Source organism: Enoplosus armatus, chromosome 17, assembly GCF_043641665.1.
Source record: "Enoplosus armatus isolate fEnoArm2 chromosome 17, fEnoArm2.hap1, whole genome shotgun sequence".
Taxonomy (NCBI): domain Eukaryota; kingdom Metazoa; phylum Chordata; class Actinopteri; order Centrarchiformes; family Enoplosidae; genus Enoplosus; species Enoplosus armatus.
In genome coordinates this window covers 13809741-13826497 of record NC_092196.1, presented here as the reverse complement: position 1 = coordinate 13826497, position 16757 = coordinate 13809741, and the positions used below count along the sequence as shown (strand labels likewise).

Genomic DNA, 16757 nt, shown 5'->3' with positions numbered 1-16757 from the left:
CTCTACGTCACATGTTCGCTCCAACATGGCTGCTGCCACAGAGTGTGGAGCTGATACAAACACTTCCGAAAACAACATGTCCCTAAAGAAAGCTCTGTCTGCTGCTTCTCCCCTCACTCTGCGAATCGTTGCTGAATGCCCAGTTACAAAAGCAAGAGCTTGTGATCTTATACTGCCACACAGCGCCGTCAGCACCCCTGTTTTCATGCCTGTGGGTACTCAGGGGACTCTGAAGGGAATCACCGTGGATCAGCTGGAGGGTCTTGGATGTCAGATTTGTCTTGGAAACACATACCACCTGGGCATGAGACCGGTAGGCTATACTACAATGATATCAGTTCCGTTTTTCTTATGATTCATGTGATTGTAATAATGGCTGTACGAATTCATGACAACTTTTCTTTTGCAAATGTGTTTTTCCTTTTTAACGTCACTGCCTGCAGGGGCCTGATTTGATCGAGAAAGCCAATGGTTTACATGGGTTCATGAACTGGAAGAGAAATCTTTTAACTGTGAGTGTAGCTTTCTGACACATTCATAGATGATGAAAGAGTTGAATGCAGGTGGAGATTTTTTTATATTCATAAAAGTACAAGAACGTTTTTTGCCTGATGTCTTGTGTTTCGCTTTGCTCTCCTTACAGGATAGCGGAGGGTTTCAGATGGTGTCTCTTGTTGAACTCTCGGAGGTCACTGAGGAAGGGGTAAAGTTCAAGTCCCCTTACGATGGCAAAGAGATCCTTCTAAGTCCTGAGAAATCAATCAGCATACAGAACAGTCTGGGTCTGCAAGGAGTAAAATCATTTTAATCAATATTAAGTAATGAAGACTTGGACCTTAATTTTCCAGTGGCTAATAGACAGCCTCTCCATGTTTCTCCTTGTTCTTCCAGGGTCAGACATCATGATGCAACTGGATGATGTGGTCAGCAGTACCGTGACAGGGCCACGTGTGGAGGAAGCCATGCACAGATCCATTCGCTGGCTGGACCGCTGCATATCAGCCAATAAAAATCCAGACAAACAGAACCTTTTTGGCATCATCCAGGGAGGGCTGAATGCAAAGCTGCGCAAAGCCTGTCTAGATGGTAAAAAGATCCTGCTCTGTGATGATCCTTTTTCCACTTTTGATCACCTATCTCTGTCCCTGTGTACCTGGATTGATCATATTTGGATAGAGCCATATTAACTAGAAAGTTTACACGTCACATCTCCCCTCTCCATGTATCCATGAATGTAAATAAGCTTTTACATACCGATCCGATGAGAAAGCATGTGTGAATCAAACAGGTGGAAGGCAGCTTGGATAGTAACAATCTTTTTCAAAGTGTCAGGATGTGAAGAGGAATCCAGTAATACAAAATAATTACTGTCAAATTTAAAGAGCATAAATATTGTGCAAAGATATTGTCAGAAACCTGCATTTTGGAAATGCAGGTCAAGTTGAAAACTAGCCATTTCTCAACAGTTTGACTGTGAGGCGCTGATGATAAGGGCTCAAACTTGTGCTTTAGACAGTATATCCTCCTCCTGTAGAAATGACTCAACGTGATGTTCCTGGTTTTGCCATCGGAGGCCTGAGTGGTGGAGAGGCGAAGGATGACTTCTGGCGGATGGTCACACTGAGCACTGACCACCTGCCACGAGAAAAGCCTCGATACCTAATGGGTGTGGGGTACGTTTGTCTGTATGCTGAAAATATCTTATGAGAACTGTCGTGTTAATGTTCTTTATGGTTTTATAAATTGACATACGAGTGTGTGTGATCCTCATGTGCTGCAGGTATGCTGTGGACTTGGTGGTGTGTGTAGCTCTGGGGTGTGATATGTTTGACTGCGTGTTCCCCACCCGTACTGCAGTAAGCTCTCTTTACCTCACACACTGATAATCGCTTTTAAATTGTCACTGTCATATCAAAAACTGGTTTCAACTGTGTTTCTTTTCCGTCAGAGGTTTGGCTCTGCCTTGGTGCCTTGGGGATCTCTCCAGGTAAAACATAAGCAGTATGCCAAGGACCTCCAGCCCATAGACCCAGACTGCCAGTGTCCCACCTGCAAGAAGTAAGTCAAGAACAAACCTTCATTGTGTAAGCCTGGAGGGTTCGGCTTCTCTTGTCATTTTTCGAAGCAATTTTCTTCATCAGGACAGGTATTGAAGTTTATAAAGCACACAGACTTGTTTGCCCAGCAGTCAGTTGCTTCATTTTGGTCTAAATAGGGATGTATTGGCTGTGTTGCTCTAAATGTTTGGATAGGCACATTTGGTTTGGTGCCAGTGGGTGGCGCCTGATGTTTAGACATTTTGTACCACATAGATGCTGTAGAACTGTATTACTGGAGGAACGATGTAAATAATATGCCTGTTTTTTGTTTCAGACACAGTCGGGCTTACCTCCACGCTCTGTTCAAGAGTGACACTGCAGCCATGCATCACATCACCATCCACAACATTGCCTACCAGGTCAGTACTGGAAATGAAAAAATCTTTTAAAAGTTCTCTCATAACTCAAGATTAAATGGCAACAAAAAACATTTTACCACGTAACAAAATACATTCCCTTAAAGAAAATATGTTTTAATCTTTGCTGCCAGAAGTACAAAATAGCAGTTTTGTGTTGCAAGATATTCCGTCGATATTATGTCGATAATTAAAAAAAAAAAAAAAAAGTCTGAAATCCACTTGCAGCTTAACTGCTGCTAAAAATGCTGTTGCTGTCAAATTGAAATAAAATTGTGTGATTATGAAATTCAACTTTGGAGAAAGAACATGTGTGACATGTTCAAAAATACATGTTTTTATTAATGTTAGGCACACTGTGCACCTGAACCTGAAACCTGACTGAAAACAGAAGATAAATAAAAATTAATTTACAAAACATCAAAACTATTTTATATTGTTCTATATTTACATTTTAAATACAATGACTTCAGTATTTGTTTTTACTGATTTTCTTATTTGCTTTAAAAGAGCCAATATATCTGAAAGGCACTTACTGCATGTATTAACTGTTTTATCAGTTCATTAGTTTCCTATATCTGTAATCCAGCCACTGAGAGATATCAACCCAGGCCTCAAGTTTACATAATGTGTTTAAGTCTAATTGCTCTGACAGAAATCTGACAAAAGATTTTGAACATTATGAATGTATGCGACATTATTCAGACTATGTCCTCGCCTCAGTCACAATCATTTAGTCCTTTGGTACTCTCTGAACTTCAAAGTGGCACAAACTTGCTTTGCTGCTCTGGCATTATCAAAACAATGAAGAGTCTCCTCTTCTGACAGATGTGTCCCAAAACATAATGTTCATGTTAAGAGATCAGAAGAGATAATGTCTGATTATGCAACATATTCATTTCTTTTTTTTTTTTTTCTATTTTCACATTTTAGCTGCACTAGCAGGATAGCTCTAGGGATGTCCATGTTAGGTCAGCCTGTTGTTCCGTCACTCTACCACTTTGAAATGTCAAGACAAGTATTTCATTGCTATGCAACATGTACATGTCACCCTAAAATGTTGCCATGGTAAATAGTAGCATGTTAATATTCTTAGTGTATACTCTGAGGATGCTGACCTGTAGCTGACACATTACACTCTCCCTCTGGAGATCAATAATCACATTATCCTTCTTCGACTCATCCAACATTTCTCTTTGCAGCTCACCCTGATGCGCTCTGTGAGACAGAGCATTGTGGAGGGCCGCTTCCCTGAGTTTATACGGACATTCATGAAGCGAATGTTTCCCTCTCGTGATCAGTACCCCGGCTGGGCTGTGGAGGCTCTCGCCTCTGTCAGCGTTACACTGGAATAAAACCTGGAAGGCAACTGTTGTACTCTGAATGGGGATAAATGTCAAAACAGTGACTGAAAGATTTTATATCTTTTTAAATTACTTTTTTTATAGATGATTGTTTTCTACCCTTTGTTTATATTTGTATATGCATTGCCAGATTGTTGGCAATGACAAAAATGACTTTTTGATCTAAAAGGATAAAGCCTGATTGTCTTTTACAACAACCTGCTTTACTCAGCCTCTGCAAATTGTCCTCAGAATACACATTATGATAATGTGAGACTGAATGGAGTTTAAATGAGGTTTGAAACACATGAACTATCTCCTCTTGATATGCTCAGGCACTTTTTGTTGTTACCATGGTTACACAGCTAGGCCCACCCACTTGAAATGAAATGTTTTGCCTTCCTGTCAACCTCTTAATAATTTTTTGTGCCTGAGCGCATTACAGAGGTTTTTCATATTTGCCAAAGGTACAGTATTAATAAATGTGTATGTATTCTGGTGGTTTAACCAATATCCTAACAGACTAGTCTTTGTCAGCTAACTGTTTGAACAGATATATTAATCTAGCTCACTACAGATTGTGTGCTTGTGTCATGATGACCACTAGAGGGCAAAATAGACAAAACCAGGGCAAAGTGACTGTAAAACTGAATGATATGCTGTGCATGTTCAGCTGTCTTTTTAAGTAAAAATAACATACAATTACAGTAGGATTAGGCATATGAGCTGAAATGTCAGCGGAAAAAAACATTTACATCAAAATGAATCACAAACTAAAGTCAGCTTCCATCTAAATAGTATTAAATCATTCTTGTCCATTGTTATTCTTAATTTTCTCATCAATTCAATCTGCAGTAATCCTTTTTGACCCTCTCAGTGAAGGTTTTGTTTGGCGCTTACAGAGGTGCTGGTTTATCAAGGCTCAATTGTGGGTGATTAATATTAATCATTGGAAGTTAATTTGAATAACACCTGTTGGCCGTGGCTTTGAGTCAACAGTCCTCTTAAGTATCACATTTGAATTTCATTAGCGCCTTTGTTATGGCCACAGGCCCTACGAAATGAAACCTGTGACATATAATGAGTGGCAGGCAAACTAATATCTAGCAGTGTAGTACTATTATAGAAATTGTGGGTTTGGTGCACTTTACAAGTGCTTATACCTTTTAATTACAAGTGTTAATTAAATAGTTACAATAAGAGCTAAGGATTATGTTATAATAGCCTACATTCATAGGAACTTCTAGTTTTGAATGTGATGGTTGTAGTGTCTTTTAAGTATATTACAGGATTATGGTTCTTTTTCGTGAGAAGTGATGATTTTTCTAGAATATCTTCTGCTTCCACTGTGTATTTTAATTATATTCAACGTATGGATGCTTAGTGAGAGTGCAACAGCACTGTGTTCTCATGTATATTTCAGTAAGACAGTTCCCACTATGTCATAATTGCCCCCTTAAACTAACTCTCAAAAGATCTATAACCCCATAATATTAATAGAAGCCAAGTTGACATTTGGAAAACTGTAGCTCTTCGTGCAGAAACAATAAATACACGTAACCGTCGTTTAGACTCACGACTGAGATGCGCGCAGGTCTCCACAGAAGTATGATGGACATATCTGGAGATCACGTGCACGTGTGACAGTTTTATTACCATTCAGGACTAGAGAAGATCGTCTGCTCATAATGCAGCGCGATGTTGATGGAGAACGCTTATTGTACATTACTGTAGATTTTTTTGTGAGTGTTGTTTTTGTAATTGTTGCTTCTTCTTTTTTTGTTATTCCTGAAATGAAAAGTCGTCGCAACAGTACAGTATAGTCCCCAACGGCTGGTTACACATTTGCAGCCAGCGCGTCCATGCGTAGCGCAGGCAGGGAGGATGCTGGTGTGGAGAGAGACAACCAGTTGCTCCTCAGCTGTCACAGTTAAAGTGGAGCCTCCCCTACACACCGACGGATGAACATCCTCGACCTGTTGCCTCGGCGGGCAGAAAAGTAGAGCTGCATTGTGAAGGGTGCCAAAAAGGAAAGAAGTTGATTTTTCTCTTTAGGAGGGAGGTCGAAGACGATGCCATGAGGTGTATCAATGTGTTCGTTATTAATCTACGTTTTGAATAGCAGAAGGAAGGGGACAGGAGTTGGTTTTGGGGGGTCCACCTCCTCGGTGTGGAGGTGCGGTTTGCGGTGATATCTGTCTCTGTCTCTGGGCTCTGAGGAGGAGGACCATGGTGGAACTGGAGAAGGAGGTTCTCCCGCTGCCCCCTCGGTACCGGTTTCGAGACCTGTTGCTCGGGGACTGGCAGACCGACGACAGGTAAGGATGCAGCTACTTGCATCGTTTACGCACGGCGCACGGAATCCGTTGCGCATCTGTGCGCCATCAGATCACCACATATACATATAAAGTGGCGATTTGTTTTGTGTTTGCATTTTCACTTTGTGATCTCGTTGATTCTGGTGTATGAATGTGTTGGGAGTATTTTACTGCCAGCCGTGCAGCTCTGTTGTTATGGATGCTGCAACAGGTTTACTCTTTCCTTCTCTTATACTGGTAATACAATTATTATCCCTCCAAAAGCAATATACTAATTAAACCATAAGAGAAAAATCCTCAAAAGAGACTCAACATTCATTCAGAAATATTTATTGAATTTATTTTCACGTCATGCAAGTGGCGAATTTTACATGTGTGTATTTAAAACATTCCTTTGGTGGCATCAACCAGGAAGGACACGAAGAACGAGTGAGAAGGGTTGTTACTCTATTTATGTTACTCCTCATGCCATAATTCCTGAGATCTACAGTGAACCATCTGCCACCTGGACAGGCTATTTCAAGTGGGTGCTCTCAGTAACTGGCAATTAACCTTTGCTTACACTCCATTTGCAGGGCAGCAGATTTGATGTGCTGTATGATAGGCATTGCTTAATTTGGCTATTTCATTATGCTGTCTAATGGAAAACCTTAACCTCCATTTCACGCGTGGTGTCTCTTGTTGCTAGGTGGAAATGAAGACCAAAACGCTTGTGGACTTGAGTGGGTGTTTTGAATCATATAATTCGGAAATCTTGCTATTGAAAGCGTGGACGACATCAATCCAGGTCTAGTCATTGCCAGGCTTTACTACAGAGACACCGCTGCATGCTCCCATAGAAGCCTGTCAATAATGCTTATCATATTATTGAAACTATCTATGCAAATTGTCCTATTTTGTGACATATACTATTATACTGTGTCTGTATCCCTGACCTCTGAAAGGGTCTTATATTGCACAGCTGAAGCCTTAACTGGTCTGCTCACTCTGGTCGTGCTCTTCTGGCCTTCTGTAATTTGTCGACTATTGCCCAAGGACTAATGTTTCCGAACCAGAGAGCAGTGTGACCTCGGTCACCTGATTACAGAGGTTCAGTGACGGGGTGGGCTGCTGCTTGTTTCTTGGAAGAAGCAAAATGACTTTTCACACTCCAGGCACCTCATCCTCTTTGGACGAGAAAAAAACTAAAGCAGTTGACAGCAACATGGATAATTTCACCAAATGAATGTAACAGAAACAAAATAGGTGTATAATGACAGCGTGGTTAGGATTGATTTGGAGGCTGCTGAGACAGTTTGAGAGGACTGTGTGTGCATCAGTGAACAGTGTTGTAATACCCACTAAACACATAATGTGCTGTCAGGGATATCCTGGTGTCGAACACTTTAAGGGCTCTAGAAGGTACTGAGGTTCAAATAAAACTTGTGTGGGCTGTGCCTGATACATCTATTTTGTCATAGCGCAGAGCTGTGATGTCCAGTGCACACATGCTGGCTGCTTCACATAGTAGGTAGATCCTAAGCATTTGTATGTAGCTGATGTGTATTATTTGATACTAAACATAAAAGGAATCTTTTCATAAAATGATATACAGTACAAAGTTGTCACGTATGCAGTGTTCCAGGTGGATAACTAGCAGATGTTGGGGCTCCATACTGATAAGACTCATTATAGTTTGGGAGTCTCCCTTGGAATGTGGGAGTTATACGATAGAGGTCTCTTGTCCTTGACCCCTAGACTGCTGTCCAAATAACTCGTATATCATAGGTTTTGGGGTACTGAGGGACACTAGGGAAAGATAAGTTTATAGATTTATGAGTTATAATAGGACCCTATGTATGCCTAAATGTATAAAGGACGAGGCTGAACAGTGTTCGAGGCAGCAGTACTGATTCGGCTACGGGTGCTGTCCAGGTTAAGATGCGCATGCCTGTTGATCCTGATCTTTGATGCAAATAAAGAATATTATGTGAAAAGTCAGTATCAGCGGAGTCTCCTTCCATCATCAAGTCATCGCCTACATCTGGGGAATGAAGAAGAAATTGACGACATAGCAAAGTAGAAATTTAGTCTTTTGTCTCTCTAAAGCTAAATCGGTGTGTGTGTCTGAGCATCCGTATGCACACTTGCTTTCATCTACAAATGTTGTGAGCGATTGACAGAGGGTCAAGATGTTGATCTCAGTGGCCAACGAGTATTAGCTGCAATAAAAAGGACTGATTAGAAGTAAAGCGAGAGCTGTGATTGATAGTGACAGAAAGCTTAATTACGGCTGAATCACACAGAGTTTGTCCACTATGGTCCATTAATCTGGGAGTCTTTAACTCACATCCCCAAAGAACCAGACGGCCTCGGTGGACACGGGTGCACAGATAGCTCCTCAGAGTATGACTGCATTAGGTACAAAAAAACTTCCACTGATCAAAATGTCAACATCTGTACGCAAAACGTATCTCCTTGACACATATGGTTGCACTCTGCTCTGGGAAAAACCTACATTACTGAGTCTTATAATCCCTCCTCTGTCACCGTCTGTGGGCCTTCCCCCTGTCCTCCTCTCCTCTCAGCTTGTATCCCTCTGGGTGTGTTTATGTGTGTCTATACGTCACCCTCTTTTAACATTCACCCCTCCACCGTCCCTCTCCTCTACATCTTAGTTCTGATTGAAGTGCCTCCAATACCATGCTTTTCCCCCTTTCAAGAGCTCTCCTTGAAATAGTGGAATACATTTTGCTGTAGCAGTTGAAAAGCTCTCTGCTGAGGCAATTTTCAACACAGACTTTTAAAGATGGGAATTGATTTAATAATTTATTTCACACACAGGGATCTCCTATCCTCCTGACTGTGCTATTACTGGTAGTGCCTGCTTTTTCTACCTCTGCAATTGTTTGTATTTTCTTTAGCTGACCTGTGTCCTAAGGCATGTGTGTGTGGGCAGGGGGGTGCCCTGGCCCTCAAGTATATACTCATAAATATTTTATACTTTAATTTGAACTGCTCTTTGTCTTAAAGCAAGATTTGGCTAAAACATATAAAACTGCAAACTTTTGCCAACCCAGCGTTGGCTGTATCTCATTTTTGTCAAACTGGAACAAACAGAAATTAAATTTGGCTCCGCTTTCTCTGTACAGTCTGAAACAAGCCTTCTCTCCCAGACAAAATTTGAATAGGGGTCTGCTGTTGAAAATTTGACTACAACTGCCAATTATCTTTATCTGTGTCATTCCCATAACCCATAACTTTAATCAAGGTTGTGCATGATCAGTATGGATGAATGTGTATCCTGTTGTTGTAGAAATGTGTCAAGGACAGAGAAGTAGGAACATTTTAATGATACTGTTCTGATTACACCAAACACCATTTATATTTTCTGGCAGTGAGTCAGAGGCTTCTGTTTTGAGGAAATGCCAGATGACTAAACAATTAAATACAGATCTTTTGCAGGCTGATGATTCGGGTTTTTGCCAGTCAAAGGCGCTGTCTGGTTTTTGCCTAAAATTAACACAATATAGAGCCCTGAAATGGATGAATTCTTTTTGGCTGGTTGTTGATATTACCAGTATTCTTTGACTAAATCTTATCACATCCTGGTTAGATTTGTCTCTGTCTTTCACCCAAACCCTCCCATCTTCCTATCTGCCTTTCGTGGACAAATTAACTTTTTTTATACATTTTGAGAATTCTCTAAAGAATAAATTTTCTGGCTCAAAGTACAGTAAGTACTATGTTACAGCATTGCAGAGCAATATGCCATTCTTCTCAGAGGTGATAGCATGTTCTTAACAGCCTATAAACACACACATGACTCCCACCACAGCACCGCTTGTATGTCTAACTTGTTAGAGGTGAAGTGAAATACAACAGAGTCTCCATTGCTCCCCAATAGAAAGCCTCAGCGGGTGCTTTCTTCAGAGTCCAGGATTATCATACAAATGACAGCCTTTTGTCCTTAGAACAATCTCTTATTGGCTGTCGCCTCCACATCTTCTCTCACTCAATCTCTGTCTCAGTCTACTCTCCGCCATCCTTTCTCCCCATGCTCCTACTCCCCTGCCTCCCTCTTAATTCTTCCAGTCAAGCCTTAATCTAGTAAGGCCAATGTAGAGCCTGATCCATCAATATTATCAATATTCATACCAATTTTACTATGCTTTGACCTCACTATAAGGTGGACGCTGGAGTCCTTTAGTGAGCCTTTCAGAGCTCATGTAAATTTCAGTCACATCACTTATAAAACAGTTTAGAAAGCTGATATCTCTGTCAAGAATTGTAGGATCATGGATGTATTATGCATAATGTCTGCAGAGCCAGAGCTGGCATAAAGGGAGGTTATTAGCAATACAAATGGCCTGTATGATGACAAGAGTCACTCTGTGAAAAGGTGATTTTATCAGATTTGGGGCTGGGTGAGAGAGAAATGGTGATGAGGGAGCATGCAGACCTCATAACATCTTTCATGACTTGTGCGCGTGTCCTCACAGCCATGCACATCATTCTGCCAGTAAACAACTAGAGTGAAGTTGACTTAAAAACACCCAGTTGCTAATGGATATTAATTGGAGGGCTCTGCATAGTCAATTGGAAGCTGGGGGCCTAGATTGGTGTGGGCTAACAAAACCAAAGCATCAAGCCTGACGAATATCCGTTCCTATTAATCAGAAAAAGCTTCTAAAAACCACATCCTAATTAATATTGGTTAGGAGGAAAGATTTCCTGAACATTAAAATAGGTCCGTTTGAGAACAAATGAGAGGGCATGGTGGGAGGATGGAGGGCTCATGCAGTCTGAGTGTGATCCTGCTGCAAAGGATATTGTGCACATGATGCCTGGTGAACATAAGCCGCCACTCTCTTTGTGAGGAGGCTGTGTACAGTGGAGAGACACCTCAGTTTGGACGCACAATAAGAGTTTATTAAATTTGACTCTTCGTTCTTTTTACTCCAGTAACCCCTACATCCTATGACAGTGTGTCAATAATCTTATATATATATACACACACAGTAAAAGATAGAAACACATATTGAATAAGCTTTATCCTTTTTCATTGTTAACACTGCTGAGCAATAGCTCGAAGCTGTAAAGAGAACAGAGTCAGTGCAGGGTTTGTCCCTGGTGGTCATCTGGTACTCATGTTTCTTTTATTTTTAGAGCTGTTTTTGCTACCACTGAGCTTTAATAAGGCAGATATTGAATTCCATAACCAGCCTTTCGATTAGACGAGCACTGTCAACACTTAAGAGCCTTCCTGCTGTGGATACTAACACAGCCATGGGGCTGACTAGCATGTGTCTGTGCACTTCTGGGCTCTAGCGGTGTTCGATGTTGCTGGAAGGCCCCATGGCATCCGATTGGGGGCAGGGATCCGCTGTGCCACTCTGTTGTTGGGGATCGCAAACACAGTCGTCCACCGATCACAGCTCCCCTATTCCCAAACTGTGTTAGCTTCATACTCCACAGGACTCTGCAGCCCCAGAGACACCAGGGAGAGGCAATAAAGATGATTCCTCTCATGTTTCACTCTTTTTGTGTCGCACATGTCATCCTCAAAGTGGTGATTTGAAGACGACTCACGTTGATTTGATCAAATGTTAAATATCTGCGCACATTTGAGGCTAATGTGAGGAGATAGAATGTCATGGAACGGCTTTTAATAGAGTTGTGCATCAATTTAAGCCATATTTTGTTTCACGGTGTAATGACGAATGGGGCGGGTTTTTTTAGTGAGCAATTCATGGATCCAAATGGTGCTTTTCTGTGAATTCAACAGTTAAGAGGAACTGAAGTAACTATTGTGTTCTCTTCCTCCTTCAGTTAAATAAATGAGACTACTTGAATGTGTCAACAGATCCTCCTCGAAGCAATAAATAGAGAATGATCATTTCAGGAAAGGATGAGGCATGGCTGGTTTACGTCAGGGAGCAGGGGAGGTGGGGGAATGGCTGGAGCACTTCCACTGATGATGTATGGAAAGTTTGAATCCATGGGAACCCGGGGGGTTGTTCAGGAAATGGCTCTGAGTAAAGGCTACAGTGCACGCTTACTTAATGCCAATATACTGTGGGATACATTACACATTTCTTGTAAAAGATGGCTGCCATTTTCCTGCTGTGCTTTGCCCGAGGCTGGTCAGGCAGAGAGAGTGATAGTTGGAGGCTATAGACATACGCATGCAGCAGATAAAACACAGATAAAATAAAAAAAAGTAGATAAGTCGGCCACAACATAGACTGGCTGATTTTCTCTCGTAGTTATACACAGATCAAAAGACTAGGAGAGAGAGACCCTTTAAAGGTCTCAGTCATCATTAAGTTTTTATGAAAGTACTTGCTTGTTTCATTGGAGTGTTAAAATCAATTTCATGGCAGCAATGAGTGGTATTAAAAAAAATTGACATTCTTTTCATGTGATTCTTCAGTCAGCATGAACTCATGCATTGTCAGTGTTAAAAAAAGAAAAATGTGCCTTTTTACCTCAAGAGAAGGATTTTTCTTGGAGATATGTACACATATTCTCATTTTCCATTTATTTTTCTTCTATACCCTTCTCCACCTAACAGTCTAATGTGTGTGATGGTTGTGTATCTGGGTCAGGGACAAGCTGTCCTGTCAGCCATTGGTTAGATGAAGCAGAGTACACCTTACACAGCTGTTAGAGTGGCCCCGTGGTAATGTGCAATTTATGTGTCTCTTGTCATCCCATTGAATTTCTCCTGCCCTGATTTATAGTCTGTGTATATTATTATTGTGTGTTTTTGTCTACCTCTTTCTAGTCTTTGCTCTTTTAGTTGCCCACTTTTCTCGGAGGATCCTGTATTCACCCATTCATCTTAAGCAATACAGTATGTGGAGAAATAAACTTCAAACTGCTTTCAGCGTTTCTACGTAGAATGGTTCTCCAGAAGATACATGCTTCCGCCAATTGATGAGAGCAGCTTTTGAAAAACTAACATTTCCACTGGTGCGCTGATGTCTGTCTTAGCACTTACTTTTTCTGATCTGTACACCTCTGAAAGTTTTGTGAAATAAATTACTTTCCATTTCCACATTACCCAGTATAGACCTGGCAGGCAGCCTCTCCCTGAATTTTTTGATCCATATTTATCATTGATTTTTCTCTTTTAATTGTGGGCATTCACATTCATCCATTTTTTTCCTCACAGCATGTTTAATGTTATGGATTTATTTTTCCAAAGACATGCTGCAAAATGAATTTCCATTTTTTGCTTGCTTACTTGGTTACCTTATTTCTTGTTTTTCTCTAATTCACTGGTATGAATACTATTTCTGTGATTTGTGTGGAGGGTGTGATGAGCCAATGCTGTGCTGTTGTGCACGCATAGATAGGATGGGTTTCTTTAGTCTCTTCCACTGTGTCATTAGCTGGCCAGTGCTGTGTCATTATGGAGCACAGGCATGGGTGGAAGCAGCAGGAGAACAAGGTTCAGTTCTCTCTCTCTCTCAAAGATCCTCCTCCGCATGTCCCCCTCTGTCTTTCTGTCCATCTGTCTGTGTCTATTTATCTGTCTGTATTTTTGTCTGCTATCTCCTCTCTCTCTCTGTTTCCCACCTCAACTCTCAGAGTGTATATGCAAATGTAGAGATGCAAATTCTCTCCCCAGGCTCAGGTTTGAAATGTTATGCCATGCTCCTTTCTTCATGGTCGCTTGTTTCCAGCTGTTAAAGCTGCTGTTTTTCGCTTTATTAAAGCCCATGAGATGATCCTAGATGCCTGACTCAAAATAATTAGTTTGATAAACCTATATTTTGAATGAGGAGCAGAGCAGAGAGAAAGAGAGGGTGACCTCTTTGGGGGTTATTCTCCCATGGTGATTCTTACATGTTACACTGACATGGTTGTTCCTTAATCCAGCAACATATGTTTTTGTTCTGTCCCAAAGCAGATTTTCCTCAGTTATCAAATCATTTATTTTCTCTGTGCTTTTTGGAGGGCCTTGGGGGGCTGATATGTGGCTATTGCCCAGAGGTGCCAGTGTGATGTGCTTGTGTGTCTTTTGTTTTGAAATAATGTTTTTTATGAGTTTTTAATGTGTTTTTCTCCCCCATCTTCCCCTTTGATTAAAGATCCCGACTCTCAATCTATCCCACAGCTCAACTCTTTATTGGGCTATATTTCCACTTTACTTTTCATCCTCTGTTGTACACTCAAGCAGAAAAGCTCTCGCTTTGAGAAACACATCAAGGGCAAAATGACCTCTGAAATTATCCTCTTTTCCTGGGTGGTTATCACAGCTTATTCTCTTCTTCCAGTTTGGAGAGGCTTTAAGGACTTTGATGAATGAAAAAACGCATGGATGGCTGGATTTAGAAACGTATGTCACCTTAAGTGTCTTAAGGCAACAATAAACAGGCAATAAGAAACTGGAGATTTGTCAAAGGATAGAAAAACACTGTCATGGTCAGGCGTGGAGCTGCTGTGCCTGAATGATTGGTTGTAAAAGAGGACATTAGCTTGAAGGAAAGCGAACATTACAGCTTTTACCATTTTGGTTTGTTATGAGGATGATAACCCTGAAACTTGCCACAGTGGAGCTCTTCAGAAGTCTTGCAACACATGTGCAATGATCTCATCAGAGCCAGTAGGACTTAGCTGTGGGAAACCTAACATCAGATGTAGATGGTGGAGAAGGTTACTTTTAATGTGTCACAGATGACTGATTACCCTCCTTACATTGTAATAAGTAATTCAATCATCTTGATTGTATCATCATTGTAATAAACCAATGATACTTTTTGATTATTTTCTAATTAAAAGTGCACAAGAATAATGTGTATGTGCACCATAAAAAAAGAAAAAAGTTAACTGCAGCTTCTGATAGTAGGTGAGGGGGAGGAGGGTTTGCATTGGATGTAAAGATTCTTCTACCAACAGGTTTACAAGTTCTCGTTGAATTTCCAACCACATGTTTTCTTGTCTTAGGAGAAAACAATATCCTCATCACTTTGTAACTTTAGCTGCCTGAGCTGACCTTTGCTCACAGGATGCAAAAATATTAAGTAGCATTTCTTACCTCTGTTACTTAATGTAGACTAAACCATTGGTAATCACTCAAATTTTGATTAGGACCAATCTCTGATTAGCACTGTTTTGCAAAGAAATGACATAATGCCATTACATGTATTCTGTTACCTCAGAACTCTGCTTTAGAAACCGGTGAAAATGATTCCATGAGCTTTTTGCCACCATGGTATTGACAGTTTGATTGCTCTGTGCATGAAAGAACTCCTTCAGTCATATGGTTGATTAGCTCAGACTCACCAGACACAGACACAGACACAGACACAGACACACACAGACACACAGACACACACACACACACAGGTATATACACACAAGATCTTTCCTTACTGTCCCCACTGTCTATGACTGCAAATACTGCAGGGCGTTCCATCTCTCCAGCAATTCATACAAAGTCATTTTCTAATCAAAAGGTGCAATTACACACCCCTGGGCTTTTTGCGATCTGCATGTTCCTCTGTTTTTCCATCATGTGTGCAGAAGCCTTATTGTCAGCAGGCTGCTGAGAGCAAAAGGGAGACATCAACAAGTTGGAGCGGGGCTATCGGCTCCGATGGCTGAACACACTTCGCAAGTATGTGTTTGCTCACATCTGATCATGTGAGAGGGAGGGAAAAGACAACAAATCCTGTGTTGCCATAGCAACAAAGAGAAAAGTTACCCCCACCCCTGAATGTTGCTGGGAAAGTGCAGCGTTGGTTTTAGTCTCTGTGTGTCTGACCATGTGGGGTGCTGGTATAGCATCTCACACACACACACACACACACACACATACACTTCTCTTCCACTTCCTGCAGACAGGAGAATAGATTGCAGTTGTTCTGCCTCTCTTTCATCTGTCTGTGTGTTGTGAGGAGACCACCGGTGAGCCAGGCCTGGCGTTTTTCATCCTCGACCTGAGTCATCCACTCTTCCCTCCATAGGATGAAAGGAGAGCTACTGAGAATTCTCCCCTGAGGTGGTCAGTCAGGAAATACAGTCACCTCCAGTCTGTCTGGTTGTGTGTCTGAACACATGTAAGAGCTGTTTGAAGAGTGTCTCTTTGTCATTTTCATCATGTCTCTCCATAAGCGTCCATGTCTGATGGGCGTGTGAATGGTCTAATAATCTTAATGACCTGGTTGCAGGTGTGTATTTTAGACCTGTGTGTGTACAGTAGGTGTGTGTGTGTGTGTGTGTGTGTGTGTGTGTGTGTGTCCCTCTAACAGAAGGGTGCCAGAATGGAAAAGGAGAAAGAGCAGTAATTATGGCCTCCCATGTTCAGCAGAAACATCAGAGGGAAGTAATTTGTTGCTCTATATTTAATCAGTGGAGATAACGAGACTGACTGCAGCTGTCTGGGCCTATGGGCAGGCGGACAAGCAGGAACACCATTTCCTCCAAAACCTATTAGTCTTTAATGCAGCCAGACACAGTGTCTTATTTCCATGCTTTTCAGTGTTCAAATAATCATTATCAGCCTTTTTATCTCCAATTTGTTCAATTGTACATTTTTTCTTCCTCACCTTTATTGTATTCCCTTTTATCTCCCAGCCCTCCACTTGTTTCGTCTTGTCTTGACTTGACTCCATAAAAATATGTATTTCATCTCTTCAATCATCTGCA

The 16757-nt window shown here is 41.2% G+C and overlaps 2 protein-coding genes across 2 annotated transcripts in view; both read left to right on the top strand.

Annotated features, from left to right (window-relative positions):
• Window positions 1-25: 25 nt before the first annotated feature.
• qtrt1 (queuine tRNA-ribosyltransferase 1) lies at window positions 26-4518 on the top strand. The gene is made up of 9 exons (XM_070923742.1): window positions 26-313; window positions 444-512; window positions 644-782; window positions 892-1086; window positions 1535-1673; window positions 1781-1856; window positions 1949-2058; window positions 2374-2458; window positions 3658-4518. Exons 1-9 carry the CDS (start codon window positions 26-28, stop codon window positions 3808-3810), a joined length of 1254 nt encoding a protein of 417 aa, XP_070779843.1. The 3' UTR covers window positions 3811-4518.
• A 1509-nt stretch (window positions 4519-6027) lies between these two features.
• kcnt2b (potassium sodium-activated channel subfamily T member 2b) overlaps window positions 6028-16757 on the top strand; it is a 33531-nt gene continuing 22801 nt past the window's right edge. The window contains exon 1 of the mRNA XM_070923326.1: window positions 6028-6116. Within this exon, the coding sequence (XP_070779427.1) occupies window positions 6028-6116 (89 nt within the window). The remainder of the gene's footprint in view (window positions 6117-16757) is intronic.